This window comes from Neodiprion fabricii, chromosome 6 (assembly GCF_021155785.1).
Source record: "Neodiprion fabricii isolate iyNeoFabr1 chromosome 6, iyNeoFabr1.1, whole genome shotgun sequence".
In the NCBI taxonomy this organism is placed as follows: Eukaryota; Metazoa; Arthropoda; class Insecta; order Hymenoptera; family Diprionidae; genus Neodiprion; species Neodiprion fabricii.
This window is the reverse complement of record NC_060244.1, coordinates 29,029,543-29,048,516: the sequence shown is the minus strand read 5'-3', so window position 1 is coordinate 29,048,516 and position 18,974 is coordinate 29,029,543. Positions and strand designations below refer to the sequence as shown.

The 18,974-nt window shown below is 43.2% G+C and overlaps 2 protein-coding genes and 1 long non-coding RNA gene across 3 annotated transcripts; 1 reads left to right on the top strand and 2 right to left on the bottom strand.

Moving 5' to 3' along the window:
- Positions 1-5,615: 5,615 nt before the first annotated feature.
- LOC124184293 lies at positions 5,616-7,253 on the bottom strand. Its single transcript, XR_006871158.1, has 2 exons — positions 6,591-7,253; positions 5,616-5,941 (listed from the first exon to the last, which is right to left on the bottom strand). It is a non-coding gene; the product is annotated as an uncharacterized LOC124184293 (long non-coding RNA).
- Positions 7,254-8,932: 1,679 nt separating this feature from the next.
- LOC124184271 (high affinity copper uptake protein 1-like) lies at positions 8,933-10,081 on the bottom strand. The gene is made up of 4 exons (XM_046573802.1): positions 9,961-10,081; positions 9,658-9,791; positions 9,505-9,567; positions 8,933-9,421 (listed from the first exon to the last, which is right to left on the bottom strand). Exons 1-4 carry the CDS (start codon positions 9,967-9,969, stop codon positions 9,223-9,225), a joined length of 405 nt encoding a protein of 134 aa, XP_046429758.1. The 5' UTR covers positions 9,970-10,081; the 3' UTR covers positions 8,933-9,222.
- Positions 10,082-10,496: 415 nt separating this feature from the next.
- Positions 10,497-13,420, top strand: LOC124185586 (sodium- and chloride-dependent glycine transporter 2-like). Its single transcript, XM_046576462.1, has 11 exons — positions 10,497-10,661; positions 10,731-10,842; positions 11,097-11,358; positions 11,421-11,553; positions 11,615-11,752; positions 11,833-12,064; positions 12,131-12,243; positions 12,352-12,480; positions 12,549-12,749; positions 12,812-12,955; positions 13,149-13,420. Exons 1-11 carry the CDS (start codon positions 10,497-10,499, stop codon positions 13,314-13,316), a joined length of 1,797 nt encoding a protein of 598 aa, XP_046432418.1. The 3' UTR covers positions 13,317-13,420.
- The last annotated feature ends 5,554 nt before the right edge of the window (positions 13,421-18,974 follow it).

Sequence of the window (18,974 nt, the reverse complement as noted above, 5' to 3'; positions counted from 1 at the left end):
TTCCGAAAGATTTCCGGGTTCAAAGCTTCGCTGTCACAGCAGAGACGAAGGGCGGGAAAAAGTTACGCCGAAAGTTCGCCGCTTGCGGTCCGATTGTGTATAATTTTTCCACAATCGTTTGACGGAGTGGTTTTGGGCGATTCTTTTGATTACACTTGAGTCAGGACTGATGATTAGAACAAAAAATGACAACGAGGTCGGGGATCGGTTATCGTAGCTATCGGAAAGCTCCCCGACTAATTGTATATTGATGGAAAAATTATTCCGCCGAATCTCAGTTACAAAGCGAAAGGTCGAAGCATTTGACTGATCGACGTTCGTTTTTCATCAACCCTGTTCAGGCTAGAACGGAATTTCGTCGTTCGAATCGCCTTTGCGGCAGTTCGATCACCGCGATAAACGGATATCTAAATAACGACGGAGGGTAGAACCGTGGAAAAGGTTGGCAGGGTGAGCGAAGGGTGAAACTTGCTGCAGGTTCGCGCTAATGCGGAAATAATAAAATAAAACTGTAACGTCCTTGCCCGACGGGGAGAAGTCGGGGGCCGTGGGGGGGGGGAGGGGTGACCGCATAATTTTAACGACTCCCCCGGTATAATACTCGCGGCATTCGTCCGCCATGCAGTTTAACACCTTCACCCTCCCTGTACATTCGCACGCACACCTTTTCTGCGGCTGCAAAGGCATTAGACGTACATAGAGCTGCATACACGCCTCGGAAGAACGTGTATTACTCGGAGAGCACATACGGGGCATTCCGTGCCACTTCGACCTGGGTCTGACCCTTGACCTCTCGTATTGGGCCCGCGATTTTTTATACGATTTTTCTCACTTCGAAAGGTACTCCGTTTCTTTTTTTTCATATTTTTTAGACTTGATTTGAATTTTTTACAATATTGTCAAACGATTTTGTCGATCGACACTATTTTGTAAACTGAAAAAATTCTCATGCGTCCGGTTTGATATGTGAAAATGTTTCAGCAATCGTCCATAGTAAAATAACTCTCACTTTTAATTTTTCAATGTTTTCTGTTTTTTTTTTTTCTGCGACGGTGAGCTTAACAATTTTGATATGTGATACGATTTTTCAAGAATTTTTCAAGATTTTTAAATTATGTCTATCAATAAAATCGTTTGAAAAAATTGTTGAAATTTGAAAAAAAAAACGGAGTGCCTTGCAAAGCGAGGACCATCGTACAAAAAATCGTGGGCCCAATAATCCGAGAGGTCAAGAGTCGGACCCAGATCAAGAAGTGGTATGGAATGCCCCATATCTGTAGACAGGTGAGTGCAGAGTCTTTCCAGGCTCGCGTGTCAAGTCGAGGGTTCTCCTGTGTGTTTTGTAATGTTTAGTAGTACGACTGAGGTCAAGGCCAGCCTCTGCAATTCCTTCGAACGAACGGCGAAAGAAAATGGGGAGATGGAAAAAAACTGTTTGAGAAAAAAAAAGTGGAAGAAAAGAGACCAGCTAGTTGGGTTCTGAACTATTCATGGGGCGTAACGAATCGAGTAACCTACAGTGTGGTCGATGTTGCAAAAATGTCTTCGGTTGGCCTAGATTTTTTACGTGAAAAAGGCACCCCTTGGCCCAGCGTGAAGATATCGCGATAACCGTACGCTGTAAATATTCCAAAGATAAGGATGTGAACTGTAAATAAAAAAAAATTCATGCCCGCGACCTCGGTATTTTGACGAGGGAACTCTCCCAAATTTCGAATCGATTTTTGGATGTAAATTTCAAAGTGTTTTACAGGTATTTCAGAGAGATTCGTGTTTCTTCGATTCGGTATTCTGAAATTCTACTATGCCTCGATTTCAATTTTTAGTGTGGATAATGTAAAGACCTGGCAGGAAAACTTTATCGCGAGGCGGTCAGAAATCGAAAGTCAAGAACGTGCGAGAAAAAGAACAATTAGCTTAATGCGACCGCAGCGTGTAATTATTAATACACCGGCTACCTGCGTCATAATGATATTCATAAGTAATGAAAAGTGCGAAGCTGGGTTGTTAAATCCGCCTTATTATACGAATTTAAAAATAAACGCGTATCCGTTTCGAATACCATATTCGCATTTACTGCCGGCTTATCTGTACCTCGCACCTCGCTATTTTTGTCTCGATCTCCAGCATTGGCCCATTCTTATCCAGGATTTTCCCCACCCGCTGTCGCAATTCACACTCGCATATCTAACACGTGTGAAATTAACACCCCGTCCGTATGTGGAATCGGTATATTTTCAGCAGAGTGTGATAAAGTTCGCAAAGCAATTTTTCACTTCCCTCGGGCCGAGAATACTCGTAAATTTATACCCAACGTCACGTAATTCCAAAAGAAGCAGAATGCTCGAATTCGAACAAATACGACAAAGTTTCATCAGGTACGATTCTGATAATTGCAGAGCTTTTTAAGGGCGGGGGGTGCAATGGATTTTTTAACGTTTCGAGGATCGGTTTCGGGCGTGCAGTTGCTGAACGTGAGAATGACGCGGCGTGTTCGGAACACGCATAACGTGATAGGATAATCAATACTCGAGGTGTTTTACACGTGATTTGCTTAAAAACGAGGTCATTTTATAATTCGGTATTTTCTGTACAGTTCGTCGGTATTCGGCTGCCCATACCTGCTTAAGACGGTGCTGCGGTCTGCAGGCGCTAGAAAGAGGCCGAAGAATCTTTGCTACACGCGCAAAAATCGATGCTCAACTCTCCTACCGATAGCTGAGAACTGGTTGTAGATAGCACCGCACTGGGTAAGCACAATTCCGTGCGAATGATTCCGGCCGCAGCTTAGTAAAAATCTGCCTTACTAACCGCGGACGATTTCCGTGCAATTAGCAGAATATTTCAAAGAACTTCGGCGAAGCTTGAGCTTTCGGTACCGAACGTGTGAATCAGATCGGTCGAAGGGTTCCAGAAAAGATTTGAATCACTTCACAATTTCATCCTAAATCTTTTGTCGATCGGAATAATCGACAAGTTTTTCACTCTACACGGAGATTCGAGTGAATTTATTTTATACCGTGTCACTGTTTTATTGCCGATGTAAATCAATGGTTGAAATTCTTTCGTATTAGGTAAGTGTAATTGAAAGTTGGCAAGTTATTACTTTTTTTTTTTTTTGTTTTCGACTTATCGCACGACAAGAAGGAACGTAGAATCGTGTCTTTCGCAGTATTCAACGAGTTACCCTTTTTGAATTCCTCTGACAATGATGATAAGTACTTGGGTCGCCAAGGTCAAGTGATCTTTTCTCATTTACGAGTAAGTCAGCGTTTTTTCTGCGCCCTCCTTTTCATCTTCATTCTATTCAACCTCCGGTGCCTTGGCACAAAGGCGGTTATCTCTGTTCTCGACGAAGAAAGGCCCGTGATATGTAGTCTATTCGAGGGGATACCGTACACCCTGACTAATCATGGGCCGCTCGATAAGATTCATCCTCTCTCCCCCGGCAAAAATCGTTATTCACAAATGCCACCCTGGTTGAAAAAAATTGTACCGAGTGCGTTGATTCCCTTGTCAGTAAAGACTACAAGAACAAGCGGTGAGGGATGAAGAAAAATTCGATGAGCGTTTGTGGTTTCGGTTCAGCTTTTTTCATTTTTGTACTTTCGACCAAACCTCTCCACGTCGATTCCAGCATGCTGTAATTCAATGACACGTTACAGGAACCAGCATCGAGCGTGAAACGAATTGTCGAATGAAGCGTGGAGGAACTTTATTGCGAACCGGCGCAAAGAAGTGAGCAAAAGTTCCGAATTATTTCACCTGACCTAGACTCGGAAGGATGAAACTCGAGGCAATCTAGCCAGAGTGGTACTAAAGGTACAACAGATACGGTGAGAACTAGTCCGAGGTGCGCTGAATTTACCGATGACAGTCAGAAGGCAATCGAATTATTGCCTGCCCTGTTGCTGGGAGTAAATGCAACCGATGTGCTCGTCGTTCTTTACCCAGTCGAGCTGTGCCTCGCATTCAAAGAGGCCAGGTCACAGGTTATTTACGGTTATTCAGTCAAGGAGACCTTCGAAAATTCGCGAGCTTATTTACTAGCCCTTCTCACGCTAGCAGTTACCAACCACGCAAACCACACTCCGATTTACTCGGTGAACAACCGCCAATGACGGCTGAGAGTGAAGCCCGAAATAGGGTTTGAAAGGTGCAAAAAACTGCAACTCACCTGATGCTTATTCGACCGTTTTCCGGACTTCCGGGGAACGGTACATCAGTTTAAGCCCGAGGTCGAGGTGGAGGTCAAATGAGGGCGGCTGTCAGGTGAGCCACCCGAACTCGGCGACCAGAAATATTTATAATTCAAAGATAGAGGGGGGAGGATGTCGGGTAAATTTATACAGCTCGACCGAACGCGAATCCCTTGAGATCTCGGCCGTTTTCTCAGGGCCCACTTGCTAAAGTGGAAATTTGTAGTGAATTTCAAATTTGTATCCGTACTGCGCACCCTGTTTCTGGTTATACCTAGCGAGTACTTTTATACCGCCGGTAAGAAGCGATAAGGACGAAAAAGGAATGTCGTTCACCGAAAATTACGGATATTTTCAGAAACGCCGTAGCAGCGTATAAAGTGCTTTTGAAACTTTGAACGCGGTTTTCTCAAAATTATGTTTTCCAAGTCCGTGAGCAAGATTTGTCGGAAGCGGCGGAACCGATCAGTCTCAATTTTTTACACAAGCTTTATAAATGTATTTTTCAGTCCTTGATCGAAGGTTTTTCTTCGCCGACAAATATTTACCATTGTGTAAAGAAATCATGGGGAAAATTGCTGTGGAGAATCGAATTGTTTTTTTGTGAAGCCACTGTTTTGTTAAAAATTAATATATCGCTTATTCCTTCGATTAAAGACCAGATAATACCTTATATTAACTAAATCTTCTTTGTTTCTTCATTTCGGATGATCCAGTCCAGACATATCTTGCTTACCGCAAAACGCCTTTTTTTAGAGGTGCTTTCGGAGATCATCTACAACAGCTTAAAAAATGATTATTTTTACAAAAAAAAAAATATCAGGATGAAGTATATAAACTTTGATACAAATAAATTGAAATGTCTCTTCGTAAAAAGTCCTTGAAAAACCGCTTTTCTTCGGTCTCCTGACTGGGTATAATCCCTTGAGGTTATAAACGTGTTGCATTAAATTCCACAAATTAATTAGAACCAAGAGCGAGTGGTTAAAAAATAAACCCATGCCGTCGTGACGGCTGACTGACTTTGCGGTCTTTCGGTGCGTTTCTCCTGCTTGCGAAGTATATCTGCAAACGGCAGCTCTGCAGGAAACAGGGCTCGATAGCATGCGTGAATCGAACGCAAATAGAACCCACGTGCGGTTTAACAAGGAGAACAACAGAGCGAAAGCAAAGCCGCAGTGTTTTAATGACCAAACGATGTGCTCCAAGCGATCGAAACTCTCCGTCGTGTTCCATTCTCAATTGCTGGAAGGGGTTGATAACAACTCGTCCCCCACCGGCGAGTAATTGCACGATGCGATCTCTGCAGTTCAAACTTCGGTGCAATTATCGTGCAAAAGATTTTTCGCAAATTTTCTCGCTTGATATTCAGGGCAGGAAAAACTTGTTTCCGGGCAAGGATCGAGGATAGGCACGTTCGTAATTATCTTATTTCACTTTATTCGAGCGTTAAACAATAGTCGAAAGATTCAAATCCATGAATATACGGCGTGGCCGGGATTTGGTCTTACATATTTTGTGCTTCAAGTGTTTCAAGTGTTTCAATTAACTCCCTTTCCGTATTATCGCGCATTTGTCCTCCGCGTAACTTTCGTCGCATCGAGTAATCTTAAGAGATGATCCATTTTTCGCGCCGAGTTCGTCGAGGGGATGAGAAGAGGATTAGATTTTCGATGAGTTGTCACTGGTCGATGATTTTCGGTTCGGAAACTGCCCGCCTGCGTCAGAGATAGTCAAATCTCCTGTAACGGATGGAATGCAATGAATTACATAAAACAAAAAAGAAACATATACGTTGTAATTCGATAATTTCAAAAGACGCGTTGTTATCATATTCACATTATCATCGGCACCCGATAATGCGTACATGGTTTATGTATGTTGACACGAGTTTAAATGTTACAATTATGTAACATTTAGAACGCCCGATTTTCCAACGTACAAGCAATCATTTTTAACATCCGAGTATAATTTGCATCATCATGTCGTATTTCTTACCCACGCAAAGACGATAACAGTAATGACAATGATAATAATAATCACAATACAATAACGTTTTATCTCCTACAAGAACCCGCAAATTTCATCACACTTCGTATAATGTTGCAAATTTTTATTCATCCTTCACTATTTTATTTACATACATATAAATCAGCAGATAAGAAAATACTCTATAATTGAAGTCCCAATTAGCGTCATCGTTAATTATCGCGTATTCGGTTCTAATTAGAAATGCCAAGTGTATGAAAAAAATTGAATAAATCGATAACAAAATGGGAATATAAAAAAAAACCTTCCCCGCTTGGAATTCAGACTGACAGGACTAGCCGACAAATTGCCCTTCCGAAAGCGTCGATCTAGCGTCGAAGCAAACATTTTTTTCATGCTTACGATTAAAGCCGGTATCGTGACTTCCGGGCGTTGAATAACCGTGAAACAAAACTCCATCCTTCTCCTCCTCGTTCACACGTTACTTCCTCCCGTCAGTGACAAGGCTCCACCTCCCCGGGTTCGTAGAAGGAAAAGTAGACGATACCCCAAATGAGAAAGGACCCTGCAAGTGCAAGCACGGTCGAGAAACTGAACCGGTCCCAGCCGAGAATTATTTGACGAGATCTCCGATTAGGCCCTCCATTTCCGGCCTCGGTTCCGGCGAAGATTCCCTGAGTACTATCGGTCGACATATTCGCGCGGTGCGAAAATCCGTATTGTAAAATATGAAATTCGTTCGCATTGTCTTATATAATCCCCCTGAAAGACGCGCGGTTAATCACCCGAGTCGATTAGATTACAACTATCTTCCCGAAGCATCCATCACTATCTACTCATTGAAATAAAATTATGACAAATTGACATCTGTCTAGATTAGAGGGTATGAAAAATGGTACATGGCTTCCAGCTTTCGCGAGACGACTAATGCATCAGACTAACTCGAGGATATTGCAAAAGCCGATGACGGATGAACGATGAAGCTGATTATTTTTCAAGTGAGAAATGCTTCGTCAAAAAGTTATGCTCAAGTGACCAGGCGGATACTTGGGTGCAACGAAGCGATCCCAAGTGAACGAGAGGTCGAGTTAAAGTGGAATTTCACAGCGGTTCTTTACTACTCGGATATCACGAGAGTCTTGAAAGTTGTATTCAAATGGCGATTGAGGTCGATGCATCGGGATGAGACTTGGCAACTTTTCTCACCAAACGCCAGAGCCCCATCCTCGGTTCTCGATATCCCATATCTTGGATACGTTCCAATTCTTCTCTGGCATCTCCACTCCGTGAGAATCATCCTGACTGGGTCAAGTTTGAATGAAAGAATATATTTCCTACTTTGCACGACGGAAACACGTGAATACGGACTAGTCTCCGGGCTGATTACACAGGTCTGCGACGTAATCCTCCTTTAAAAAAAAAAAAAAAAAAAGCAACAACAATATTACAGACACGAAGGTTTTAATGTGCCGAATCTACATCTGCTTTCCATCTTTTGCTGTCACGTATATATTACATGATATGATTTCTTTTTTTTTTGCGCTTCGTTTTTGCACTTACGCCACTTTAATCTGTTTAAATAGTATCTGTACATACAAAATGAGTTCGAACTGACAGAAAGAGATACAAAGATATCGCCTAACGTTGTTTTCACACCAATCCATTCCTCTGCGCGGTTCTCGTTGTGACTTCATGTAGCGCAATACGAAAATGAAGAAAACTACAAAATGACTAGAATTGTACTGGTAGATAATGCTTAAACTTCACATCGAAAGTATACATGGTGCATATTTGTTATTACTAAATTTCGATTCGAGTGTGCGAAGTCTGTTACAATTACGCACGGTAATAAGGAGGAGAGAAAGAAAAGTTTTTTTTTTTTATACCTACAACACGCTGCACCGTGATGATCACGGACGATCAAGATCCACCCGTATCAATCAGGTACAGAAACGATGGATCATCGTATCTGACAAAAAAGATAGCGTCTGAAACTCGTCTTGCATTAAACTCACACCTACAAGCCCATGAACTTTAGATTATTTGCAATTATCTGTTATCAGTATCAATTGTCATTGGCACATTTTTCGAGGAATTAGAAAATTGTAGTTAATAGCGACAATGCAGTGAGAAGAGATCACGAGCGTGGATCTCGAGTCGTTTTTCATCGGTAAAGATTTAATACCGCGTTTTAATTACGAGTTTTTGTCTGTAATCCAGGTTTCTACATGATCAATCGTTTCTTCAGGCACTCTGTCACCGGTGGTGTATTCAATTAATTATACGTAACGACTAATAAATCACGACCTTTGTCCGGGATCAGGTAAACTTAAGTTGTACGATAAGAAAATTCAGTGAATCATTGATTCTGGAGCTATCGCTAGACGACTTCGTTAGATGATGGAATTGAAGAAGGTGGCTCAAGATGACTAGAAACAATGATCAAGACTCAACACACTTTTTATCTCAGAAGCAAAAGTAGATGCAGTGTATGAAATCGTAATTTATAATATCTAAATTTTTTATATTGAGATCTAGCTCTAATGGTCTTTGACGATTCATTGCTATTCGTCGAATTCGTTGTTCTAAAATACGTAACCTACGGTTACATGTCTCGAAATATAGTTTTTTTTACCTTAGAATAGTTTACTTGCCCAATTTTCAGATTCTTTTTTTCTTAGGGCAAAATGAATAATCTTAAAAAATTACAGTCAATACGGGATGAAGTAAAGGAAAGACGTTTGGTTTATGATTCGAAATTTGATAATTTTATTGAATAACCGATCGCGAGGCGATAGACTTTCACGCCAGAGTTCTCGCGAGCAAGCGAAATCGGGCAAGACGAGCTCAATACAGATCTTAAACAGTGTTTCTTTTGATTAGTAAGTCTTCCCAATCGCGCGGCCTTTGCTGGAAGTCTGAGGTAAATTCTGGAACTGCCAATCGGGTTGTCCCCTTCATCTTTTGTCCATATCCACGTGTTCCATGTATCTTCAGCGGTATTTGTCGTAAAATAGGCGATTCAACAGCGGCCCTAATTGCAGCAATCGGTAATGTCACTGCTGGCCTTTCTCCATGCGAATAGCCAGTAACCAAAACCACCACCTACGGTGACGGCGATACAGAGCCAGACATTGTAAGTCATGAAAATCAGCATGAGGAAGTAACCCACGATGATTTGTATCATGTGCAGGATCGTTTGGAAGAGATGGATTCCAGAGGACATCGATGGCCTGTCACACGGAACATTTCGTCAAGAACAATGGATTCAGCTTTGGAAAATTTAGTGACACAAGTAGAGAAATCGGAGACTTACTGTTTGGGTGGACATTTCCCATTTCCCTGATGAAGCGCGGACGCGTTGACAAACAGGTAATCGCTGAGAATATAAGATGCAAGATGGTCAGTCGGACGGCTCAACATTCGGTTGCTCTTTGTTGTTTAGATAATAACTGAATCAAAAACCTACCGGTAATTCTTCAGACCCTCGTAGATGGCAGCCAAGAGGGTAATTCCAACCACCGAACCCACGATACCCTGCCAGTTCGACGTTACCCAGCCGTCGAAGAGGATGGTCTCCTCGACGCCGAAATGGAATGACATCTATAACGGTAACAAAAAAAGTAGGAATCACGATTTAATCGCATCGTTCGAATTCGACTTTACGGTGAAATTACATATTTATCCCAGCCAATAATGCATTGCTCTGTATACGATCTTTCGTTAGAAGAATGTCCACTTAGTTGTAGCTTTATATTCATTTACAACTTACAGAGTGCATGGTGACGGTGCTGAATCCGTTTGGTGGAGGTATGGACGATTGAGAGAAAAGCCTGGCAGACGCGGGGCTGCCTCCTAGACTTTTGAAGACAGTATTTTTATCACGTTGATAAGATATGGTCGTTTATCTTAACGTGAAAGTCGAGGAGGTAACGTCGGTTTCTTGAGTACCACACACATTAATCGACCGCGATTATTGGTCAATCGTGTTTGCCTGTTTGCCTGTGAGGCTATCATACTTTGTGTACTCTGTTCCCCTCTGTAGACGATCCTACTTCCAATAATCCGCAAGCTTAGACTTGTAGATTGTAGACAATCAACGTGCACGAACGATGCATTCCTTGTCTAACACTGAGTCGAATGCACCTAGATATGACCATGACCTGTTGTAAATTTCATGGAGATGAAAAAACTGGATTTCCTCGCGTGTTGCTCAGCCATGTTCAGATGACAAAATACGCGATCGTCAGCAACTTCTGACGTGGTCTGAAGATATACGGTTACCGCCAACTAACGTGCATCTGGATAATGGCATCGTCTTTGAAATCTATAGAAGATGAATCAAGACCGTCTGCCTCACAGAGCTCATCAGATGCCAACGTATTTGAAGAGGTTGAAGCTGAAGACTCGCGGAAATCTTTCGAGTCGAGAACCTCGGCTAGACTCGAAAAGCTCACGGGCACTAAAGAGAAGGTGTGAACTGAACGGCGTGACCATGAATAAAATAATGTTTACTCTACTGTCGTCACCTTACAAATTTAGAAAGTTACCGATGGTGTCTGGCAGTCGTACTACCACTGCTTGGTTGCACTCGTGATGGCCACTGACATTCGTTACTGGACCCCTGACTGGTACCAGAATGCACCCACTCAAGGTAAAATTAATTAAAGCCAATTCGATAATCGACATTCTGAGTCGTTATTTCCCCCCAGGATTACTAGCCATTCATTTTATTTTGGTAATGGTGTTTATACACCTGCCTATCAACTACATGGAAATGTTCGTGGCACAATACACGAAGGAGCCTCCGATTAACCTTTGGAAGATATGCCCAATCTTCCTCGGTAACGTACAGCTGACCGCTTGGTAGTGGTTTAGCCTGGCAAATAAATCCGCGCATTCCCCCAGGCTACTGCTACGCTCTCATCGCATATTCGATTCTACAATCGTGGTTGGACACGGTCTTCTGTGGCCGTAACTTACTCTACCTGATAGAAGCCGTCTTTGACCAAGCCCCCTGGCTCCGATGTGCCTCAGGACTGGGCGCGAAGTGCCTGGTCGTGACTAGCGAGACTAAGCTGTCCAAAGACTGCAAAGTTGACAAAAATACCACTCTGTTCTCGTGCCCGGACCGAGGGACCTTCGACTTCTCGGCTCAGCATTGGTTCAAGTTAGATTCGAATATCCCTTCATGTCCGTGATCACCGCGATCGATGCTCTTTCCATGCCTAGATCTCGCTACAAGGTGAATTCCAGCACCGGTCGTCCGCCTCTGGACACACAGTGGAAGCTCGTTCTGTGCTCCATTGCTCACTGGCTGATCGTGACGTTGAGCGCCGCGCGAACCATCTACAAGTTCGGGACGGTAATGGATTGCTTCGCCCTTATCAATATCCGTAATCACTGAGGAATTATCGCAAACCTAGGCGATATACTGCATAGCCATTGCCGTGCTGGTCTTCATGCTGCTCGAATTAATCTACATCCTGTACAAGGTGGACTTGACCGCTCTAATACGAATAGCATTCGGACCCACGCGTCTCGCGGACTTTGTGAACAAAGAGGTGAGTGTCTTTCCTGTAATGTCGAATATTGAGTGAGGTTCGTCGAACCCGATTACCTTACCACCGTTTTCTTGATCTAGTTTTGGGCTGTTGCATACATCGGGACGATATGGCGTGCCCACGTGACGACGCCGCCTCTGACGATGAGCTTCGTAGCTCGAGTAGACTCGAAGTTCAGCATCGCTTGGTGCGCAATTATTGTCAGCTTCGCTACCTTCTTTCTCGTCTTGTTTAAAACCACCACCCGCGGAGCGCTGAGGCGTCTGATTGCCGACGCGTTGAACGTCGACCCTGATCTTCTAACGCTGAACAGTGAGCTTCCAATCTTGCGTTTTCCTCTCATCTGACACCTTCGCTAACCAATTTTGCTCACGATAGGCGGAAGCAGTGGACTGGCCCTGATACCCCAGCACCTTGGCACATTGCCGATGCCACTTATGTGGACGTTTTATTGGTTCGCGATGCGATACGCCGTTCTTTGGCTCCAGTCCGTAAGTTGTTAACCATTTGGTCTGCGGAATCGACTCTGTAACGCGGTAATACCGTCTTTTCTACCCTTTTGTCTATTTATTTTTTATTTTTTTCATTCATCTTTCCAGACGATGGTGGTTGAGGCTATTCTTGAGAACTTCTTCCTGAAGAACAACGTCAGGAAGGAATTTCGCATCTACTTTATCGGTCTGTACTGCGTCACGGCCTGCATCATCAACGTCGTCATCGTCATTGAGGTAGTAAAAAATTTCACCAATTTTACTGTAAGTATCGCAACGCGGCAACGTTCCGATATTATTTTCAGCAATCCGCCTTGCCATCATTGAACCTCATCTACTCCAGCGTCATCTTTACTGGTTTTACCTTCATGCCGTTGGTGGAATCGATTTTTATTCTACTCATTTACGGTCTCGGTGTCTTCATCGACGACGTTCACTTCATGTACGGATCCCCGCCATCGTTCTTCTGGCGTTTCTGTTGGAAAATTCTTCCCTTCATGTTGCTGGTAGGTGCAAAGAACGTAAGGACCTCGTTCTTTTATAATATGCAATTGACCCTGTTTCCCAGTCACTGTACGTGGCCTCTCTTGTCACGGAATTAAAAAATGGCGTTACATCACTCGGCACCCCCTTCTTGCTACTGAAAGCAGCTTTGATCGCAATAATTCCGGTATTTGCAGTGAAGCAAATTATGTACGCTGTGTACACCGAGGTAAGGGTATTCGCCATTTTCCTTTTCTTTTTTCCGTTGTTAATTTCGAAGTCATTAACGCTTATTGACAAATACTTGAGACTGCTGCAGCCTCACTTGGAAGCTGAAAGACGGTTCGATGCCTATCCTTCGAATCATGAATGGTAATCAGTTCTTTTTTCATCAAATGACGGATCAACAACGTCTCCCACAGAATCTGACGTACCTATTCAATCCCGTCTTTGACTGGGGTCCCCGTGACAAGGAGGTGCGCAAGGCGAGGAAGCAATTCAATCCAAAAACTGATATCCGTTCTCAGCCGGAACGCACCGTCGATTACGTGAAACCTCGCAGCTCGATACGTGCATTGAGCATAGAATAGAACCTTTTCATCATCGCAATTATCATCTTCCCCAGAAAAAGGTGAAAAAATTATCAGCCCACATGCCGCGAGTCCAATGTGTGACTGACTGAGCAATTCGTTTCAGAAGATTGCGTCATTTGGAAGCCGGATCAACGTTGAAAGTGGCGTCATTAATGTTACCCTCTCAGGGTCCTTCCGGTCCATCGTGAAAATTGGGTGCACGAAGGTGAAGTGGATGAACCCTAAGCGAGAAAACTCCCGTCGAGCCACGAGCGCGACCTAAGCCTTGGCGCCTGCGCCTTGAAGGGACTAACGACCCCAGGACAGCTGCACGCGAAAAACCATAGCGAGATCTCGATTCCCATCCCCGTTGCTCACCCTCGCGTCGCTCCAGCAAACCGAGGATCCAGATGCGCAACCTGTGGCTCGGGTTGGGCCGGGACGCCGCGAATTGCTGTCGGGTGTTCTGGGGGGCGATCCCCATTTGCCGGAAGTTGGCGGCACGCTCTGTGTTCTCGGTGAGCCAAGCTCAGTGCCACTCTCAGATTCGAACGGGTCGCATCGTCGGGTCGGTCGCTTCCACGCCAGCAAACCGGGTTACTCTGCATGAGACCAGACGGGGATTTAACACCATTAATAAATCATCGTTCGATAGCGTTTCTCCTGGTGGTGATGAAGGTTCGTCGTCGTCGTTGTCCATTCGCCCGAGTCACTATATGAGCGGCAGGATTTCGGACGACGCCCGACGTCCCGACGCTCTGTTTTTCACCCGGATCCCACGAAGACGAAAATCACCACCGTTCTCTTGGGAAACAAAGTCGAAATCATCATCGAAACCGGAACTCTATCATCCACGCGGTGTGGACTAATCGGAACACCGTGCCTACTTCCTGCTGCACCACCTCACGTTTTAGACGTAACAGGTGATAGCGTTCAAAGATGTGAAGGAACAGCTTGAAAGCTCGTTGTTGTGGACAAATTTCGCAAAATCCCATACTCTCGGGTGCATAAATTTTGATACATTGTAGATGCTAAATACTAACAAGTTCGATAAAAAGAAACCAAGTTCTAAACCGCAGCCTTCGTATAGTGCAGTCTTTTTCTGAGTTGTGTAAACACAGGGTACTGAGTGAAAAATTGTCAAAGCAGGACAACGAGTGAGTTTCTGGCCTCGAAGTTTGTAGTTGGCAAATTGGTGGGACAGAAGTTACGCTTCTGCCGATGTAACGGTGCCGCCAGTAACAAACACAGCAGCGTGACCCGGAGCAAAATAACTTGAGAAAGACATGAGTCCACCAGTTGAGGAAAAACAAAGCCCCGGGAAACAATGAATTACACGGAGCATCGCGAATCACCGCTAGATGAGGTAATTATTTACATTGATGGACTGGCAGATACTTTCTCTCATGCAGATCTGGAGTTGAGGATAAGCGTAACTACGTTAAGCACGATTCCCGATGATCGGATTATTACCGGAGTAACTCGCTTTTTTACTACTGCTTGATTCGAGGTTCGGGGCTTGAAGCCACAACGATTTTTATCCATACTGCATTATCTTGATACCGCAGTGTGTTCAGGATAATCTCTACGATAGTAAAATTGAAGATTCTTCGCGTGAGGGTCAAGCCTCGGTATTTGAAGATGCATCAGATCCTTTCTCTCGCTCCTCATTTCCGTAGCTTTTAAACAGCACGTTGTGCTTGGAAGCAGATATGTAAGTAAGAAATTCTAGCACCGATTTCGATCTTCGGATAATTTCAGCCTATTTGATTTGTTTGTGATCATTGAGATATTCGAATAGTTCAGGAGAGGGTCAAAAACAATAAGCGGTCTTGAAATCCAATTCGTAATTCCGAATTTCTCTACCTCACACGGTATTGAGAGATAATTGCATTCCCGGATCCACAACCTCGCTTTCGTCAGATTCCCGCGTGTAAAGGAGCGTGTTTGGTACGTTATGTGTGTACGCAATCGGATTTCAGTGACGGGCTACAAGTTTGTATAGTTTACATTGATGGCTGTCCCCAAGTAGATAACATTTAACCCTAAAAGATGAACTTCTACTCGACGAACAAATTGCCGCGTAACCGACAATTATTTCATTCCCGTCGAGTACGAGTGTCAGAAATCCACTATAATCTTCGTTACCGAGATTGCGTCTTACTTTCAATCAGGCCTACGCGAGCGACGCTCGTCGTGTAATTTTATCTTCCCATTGACCCTCGACGCCCGTTTCTATACACAAATTCTGTACACATTACTTTATGTTTACTCAATATTGTTGCGATTGTGGAAATAACAGTGACGGAAAGATTGCCCTGCGACAATAATGAAAATTATCATGATATTTATACGTTATACGTGGATGTGTTGACTTGATTAAAGACGGTATCTCCTTACTGTAAAGTAAAAAAAATATATGAAATCCATGAAATTACAACGAAAAACCTCGATCGTAATTGAATGTGAATATCTTTCTATAATTTCACTAAAAAAAAAAACAACGTGAATTGTGTTACATGAATTTTCAGGTTCTCCACATTTTGACGAGGAAAGATTATTTTACTAAAATTCAAGTCAATGAATTCCATTCCAACATTATCAACATCGATGTTCTCCGTAACGGTTTGTTTCAATAATATAATAATTGGAAGCTGAAGAACTCGACTGTAAAGTCTCAATTAATAACCGCCACGCAGAGTACATGTATAGGGCATTCCGCCTCCGTTCCTAAAATTGCATTTTAACGTTGCGACAACGCAGCCCATCCTCTTATTTCGAAACGCACACCGCTGTCGATACGTAACTCCGTTTCAACCTTCGATCGATTCCACCCTCAAATACATCGCCGTTTTTGTCCGCACGCACACCAGCTCGCATGTTACTGCCATATTTTACTGCGGAGAACCCAGCCTGAAGAGTTTATTGAAATGATCGTTCCCCTGCCCGTTGGACCTGAATATGGATCAGGGAGCATATATATCTGTACACCTACATTTATAGAATGTAGAAGTCCTTTCCACCGGCTGACAGAAGCTTCCGTATTAATCTTTCCGCTATTTAAGTCCTCTTGATTTTCACGATCAATTCCGAAGATCCGAAACAGAATAATTGAAAATTCAGCTTTACTGCCAAATGTTGCAGTGGCAGAACGCAATGAAATATCCGCTGGAACCGCTGAACTATATGCAAATCCATGAATCAACTTATTCCCGTAAAATGTTGCATTTTTTCTGCGAAAAAAAAACTGCTTCTTAAAAGCTCTTTTATCTGTGAACGGGAATTTACGTCGCGTCTGATGAAAGTCATTTTATTCGATATGTAAGTGAAAACGGATTTTTTTTTCCTTGCCATTGTAAATATATATATGTATAATCAAATAGGAATTTAGAAAAGCCTCATAGCGACGTAATTCGTACCTCGGTTGGAAATGCAGATTCTACAGCTATAAAAATATCATGTTACAAAGTTAATTTACGTCCACATTTCGTTACGTAAACGACATTAGTTGGTTCAACTTTGAAATTCGATTATGCCGCCTGAATCAAGCAAACTTACTGAGTAAACTTTTTGCGATTCAGTTTGAAAATGAATTATTTCGCAACTAAAACTTGCACGGCTGAGGAAAATTTAAACATTGTAGGATTAATCGTCGCGTAGTATTCTGGCACGGTTACGACATTCGTTAACCCCCAAAATTCGTCCGGTTACTTCGACCGTCGTAATTCCTGCACGGCAACTGAACCCTACCGATATTTTCTGCCGTTCGATACTATCCGAGCCGTGCAGACGGCTAATTGTAATCGCGAGGTTCTTCGTGGAACTTGATATTAACTTGAGAAGCCTTCGATCAGCCGGAGCAGCCCGACTTTGGCTAACAGGATCACGACGCGATCAGTACGTCTACACGTGCCGGTAAGAAAATTGGCTCGTGCCTGTAACTGTAAAAGGGCGAAAAAACAATGATTAAAAAACGTCAGTGAAACGTGAGACTACGCCCAATAAAGCTGTACGCTAAAAAGTGAACGAGAAGGTTTTGCGCAAAGTGGGATGAAAATTTTTTAATCGTGTATCCCGATTTTTCTCTATCTTACGAATTCGGATTAAGTTGTTAATGAATCCGCCCGTTTGCATGTTAGACAATCATACAGCCACGCGAGTCGTATCGGTATCGTGACTGTATTTCTCTGTTGTTCCTTTTTTCTTCTTAATTTCCTGTTATTTTCTTTCCTGCGTTATTATCGACGAAACACAATGTTATAACCTCGCCGATAATTACGAGTCTGGCGTTCAAAAAGACGGCGTTAAATTAAACCGTGAGTTTCGATCGCCACTTTGCCAACCGCTCCCGATATAAACACCGAGGGTGGGAGAAATTATAAGATTCTCCGACGCGACTTCTGCCAGGTCATAGCACACACCTCCGTGCTTTCGTGTCTAGCCTAATACCCATCGGCCATAACACTGGCTAATTATACTCAGTCAATCCGAGTCGCTTTGTCGCGATCAACCAAATCCAACGAGCGCCGCGCGATTCTTTTCAAATTCCAACAAGCGGTCTATCACTCGTTTCTAATTTTATCTATCGCGTGTAGTATCTGTTAAAAAACCCTGGAGGACTTTCACCATCGAAAATATTCCTCACTGGTGAGATTCGATCGAACAATAAAACGAAATATTAAGACCAAAAGATTTCACGGTGCGCGTGAAATCATTCCCTATTTGTTCGGAATTTATACAACGCCGTGTGGTTGAACTGAAGTTCGATTTATCGCTCATCACACGCAGGTAATTGAGCGTGGAAATAATTGCGGTAGTTCTGCACAATGAAAACATTTACAGAATGCCCGCGGAGTGAAAACGATGCACAGAAATGGATAGTTGAGATGGTTGAAAGCTCACAGCCACGGCCGCGTGCAGCCGGCGATCGTTATTAACCACTGCTGGTGCATTATTCGCGAGTGATAAAAAGAGATTACTCGGAACCAAGGTAATAACAGAACTAAAGTGGACAGGTATTAGTCGCCCGTAAATTGAAAGCTGTTACGTAATCCGTGCCAATTATTTCGAGGAACTGGAAAAGCTCACAATTTACGTACGATCGTAACTTTGCGAATGAGTTAAATTCCGGAACCAGGTATTATTTGCGAGCGAAGAATTACCAGACAATTTGGGTTTCCAATATTTTTACAAATACGACTCTGACGGCTTACGGCAGTGCGTGAGACTCCGTAATTTTCCCCGCCTCTGTAAAGCTGCGTAATTATATTCGACCCAGAGAAAAAAATTACGCCTGAAAGCCGAGCGTTGTATTTTTACAGCCCTGATACACAGCTCCGAGAAAGCCAGGGTAAAATTCAAACCTTGGCAAAGAATCGGCGGATATGACTTGAGAAAAAAATATCTTATGTTTTCTAGGTTGGATTTTTATCGTTGAATGCTAGTTAAAATCTTCGTATTAAGAAGAAATTCGTGGGATCGATATTGAGGGGAAAATTAGAATCGAAATTCAGTTTTTCAAGTTTTTACCCACGCCAATTATCGATCTTGGTTTCATCGAATCGTTTCTCTCGTTTCAGGCTCAGCTTTCGACGGACCCTGAAGTGGATAAGCAGCTGCGTCTGCAGTTCTGAACAAAGCACAGGATAATGGGGGTTCTGGATACTCCAGCAACAC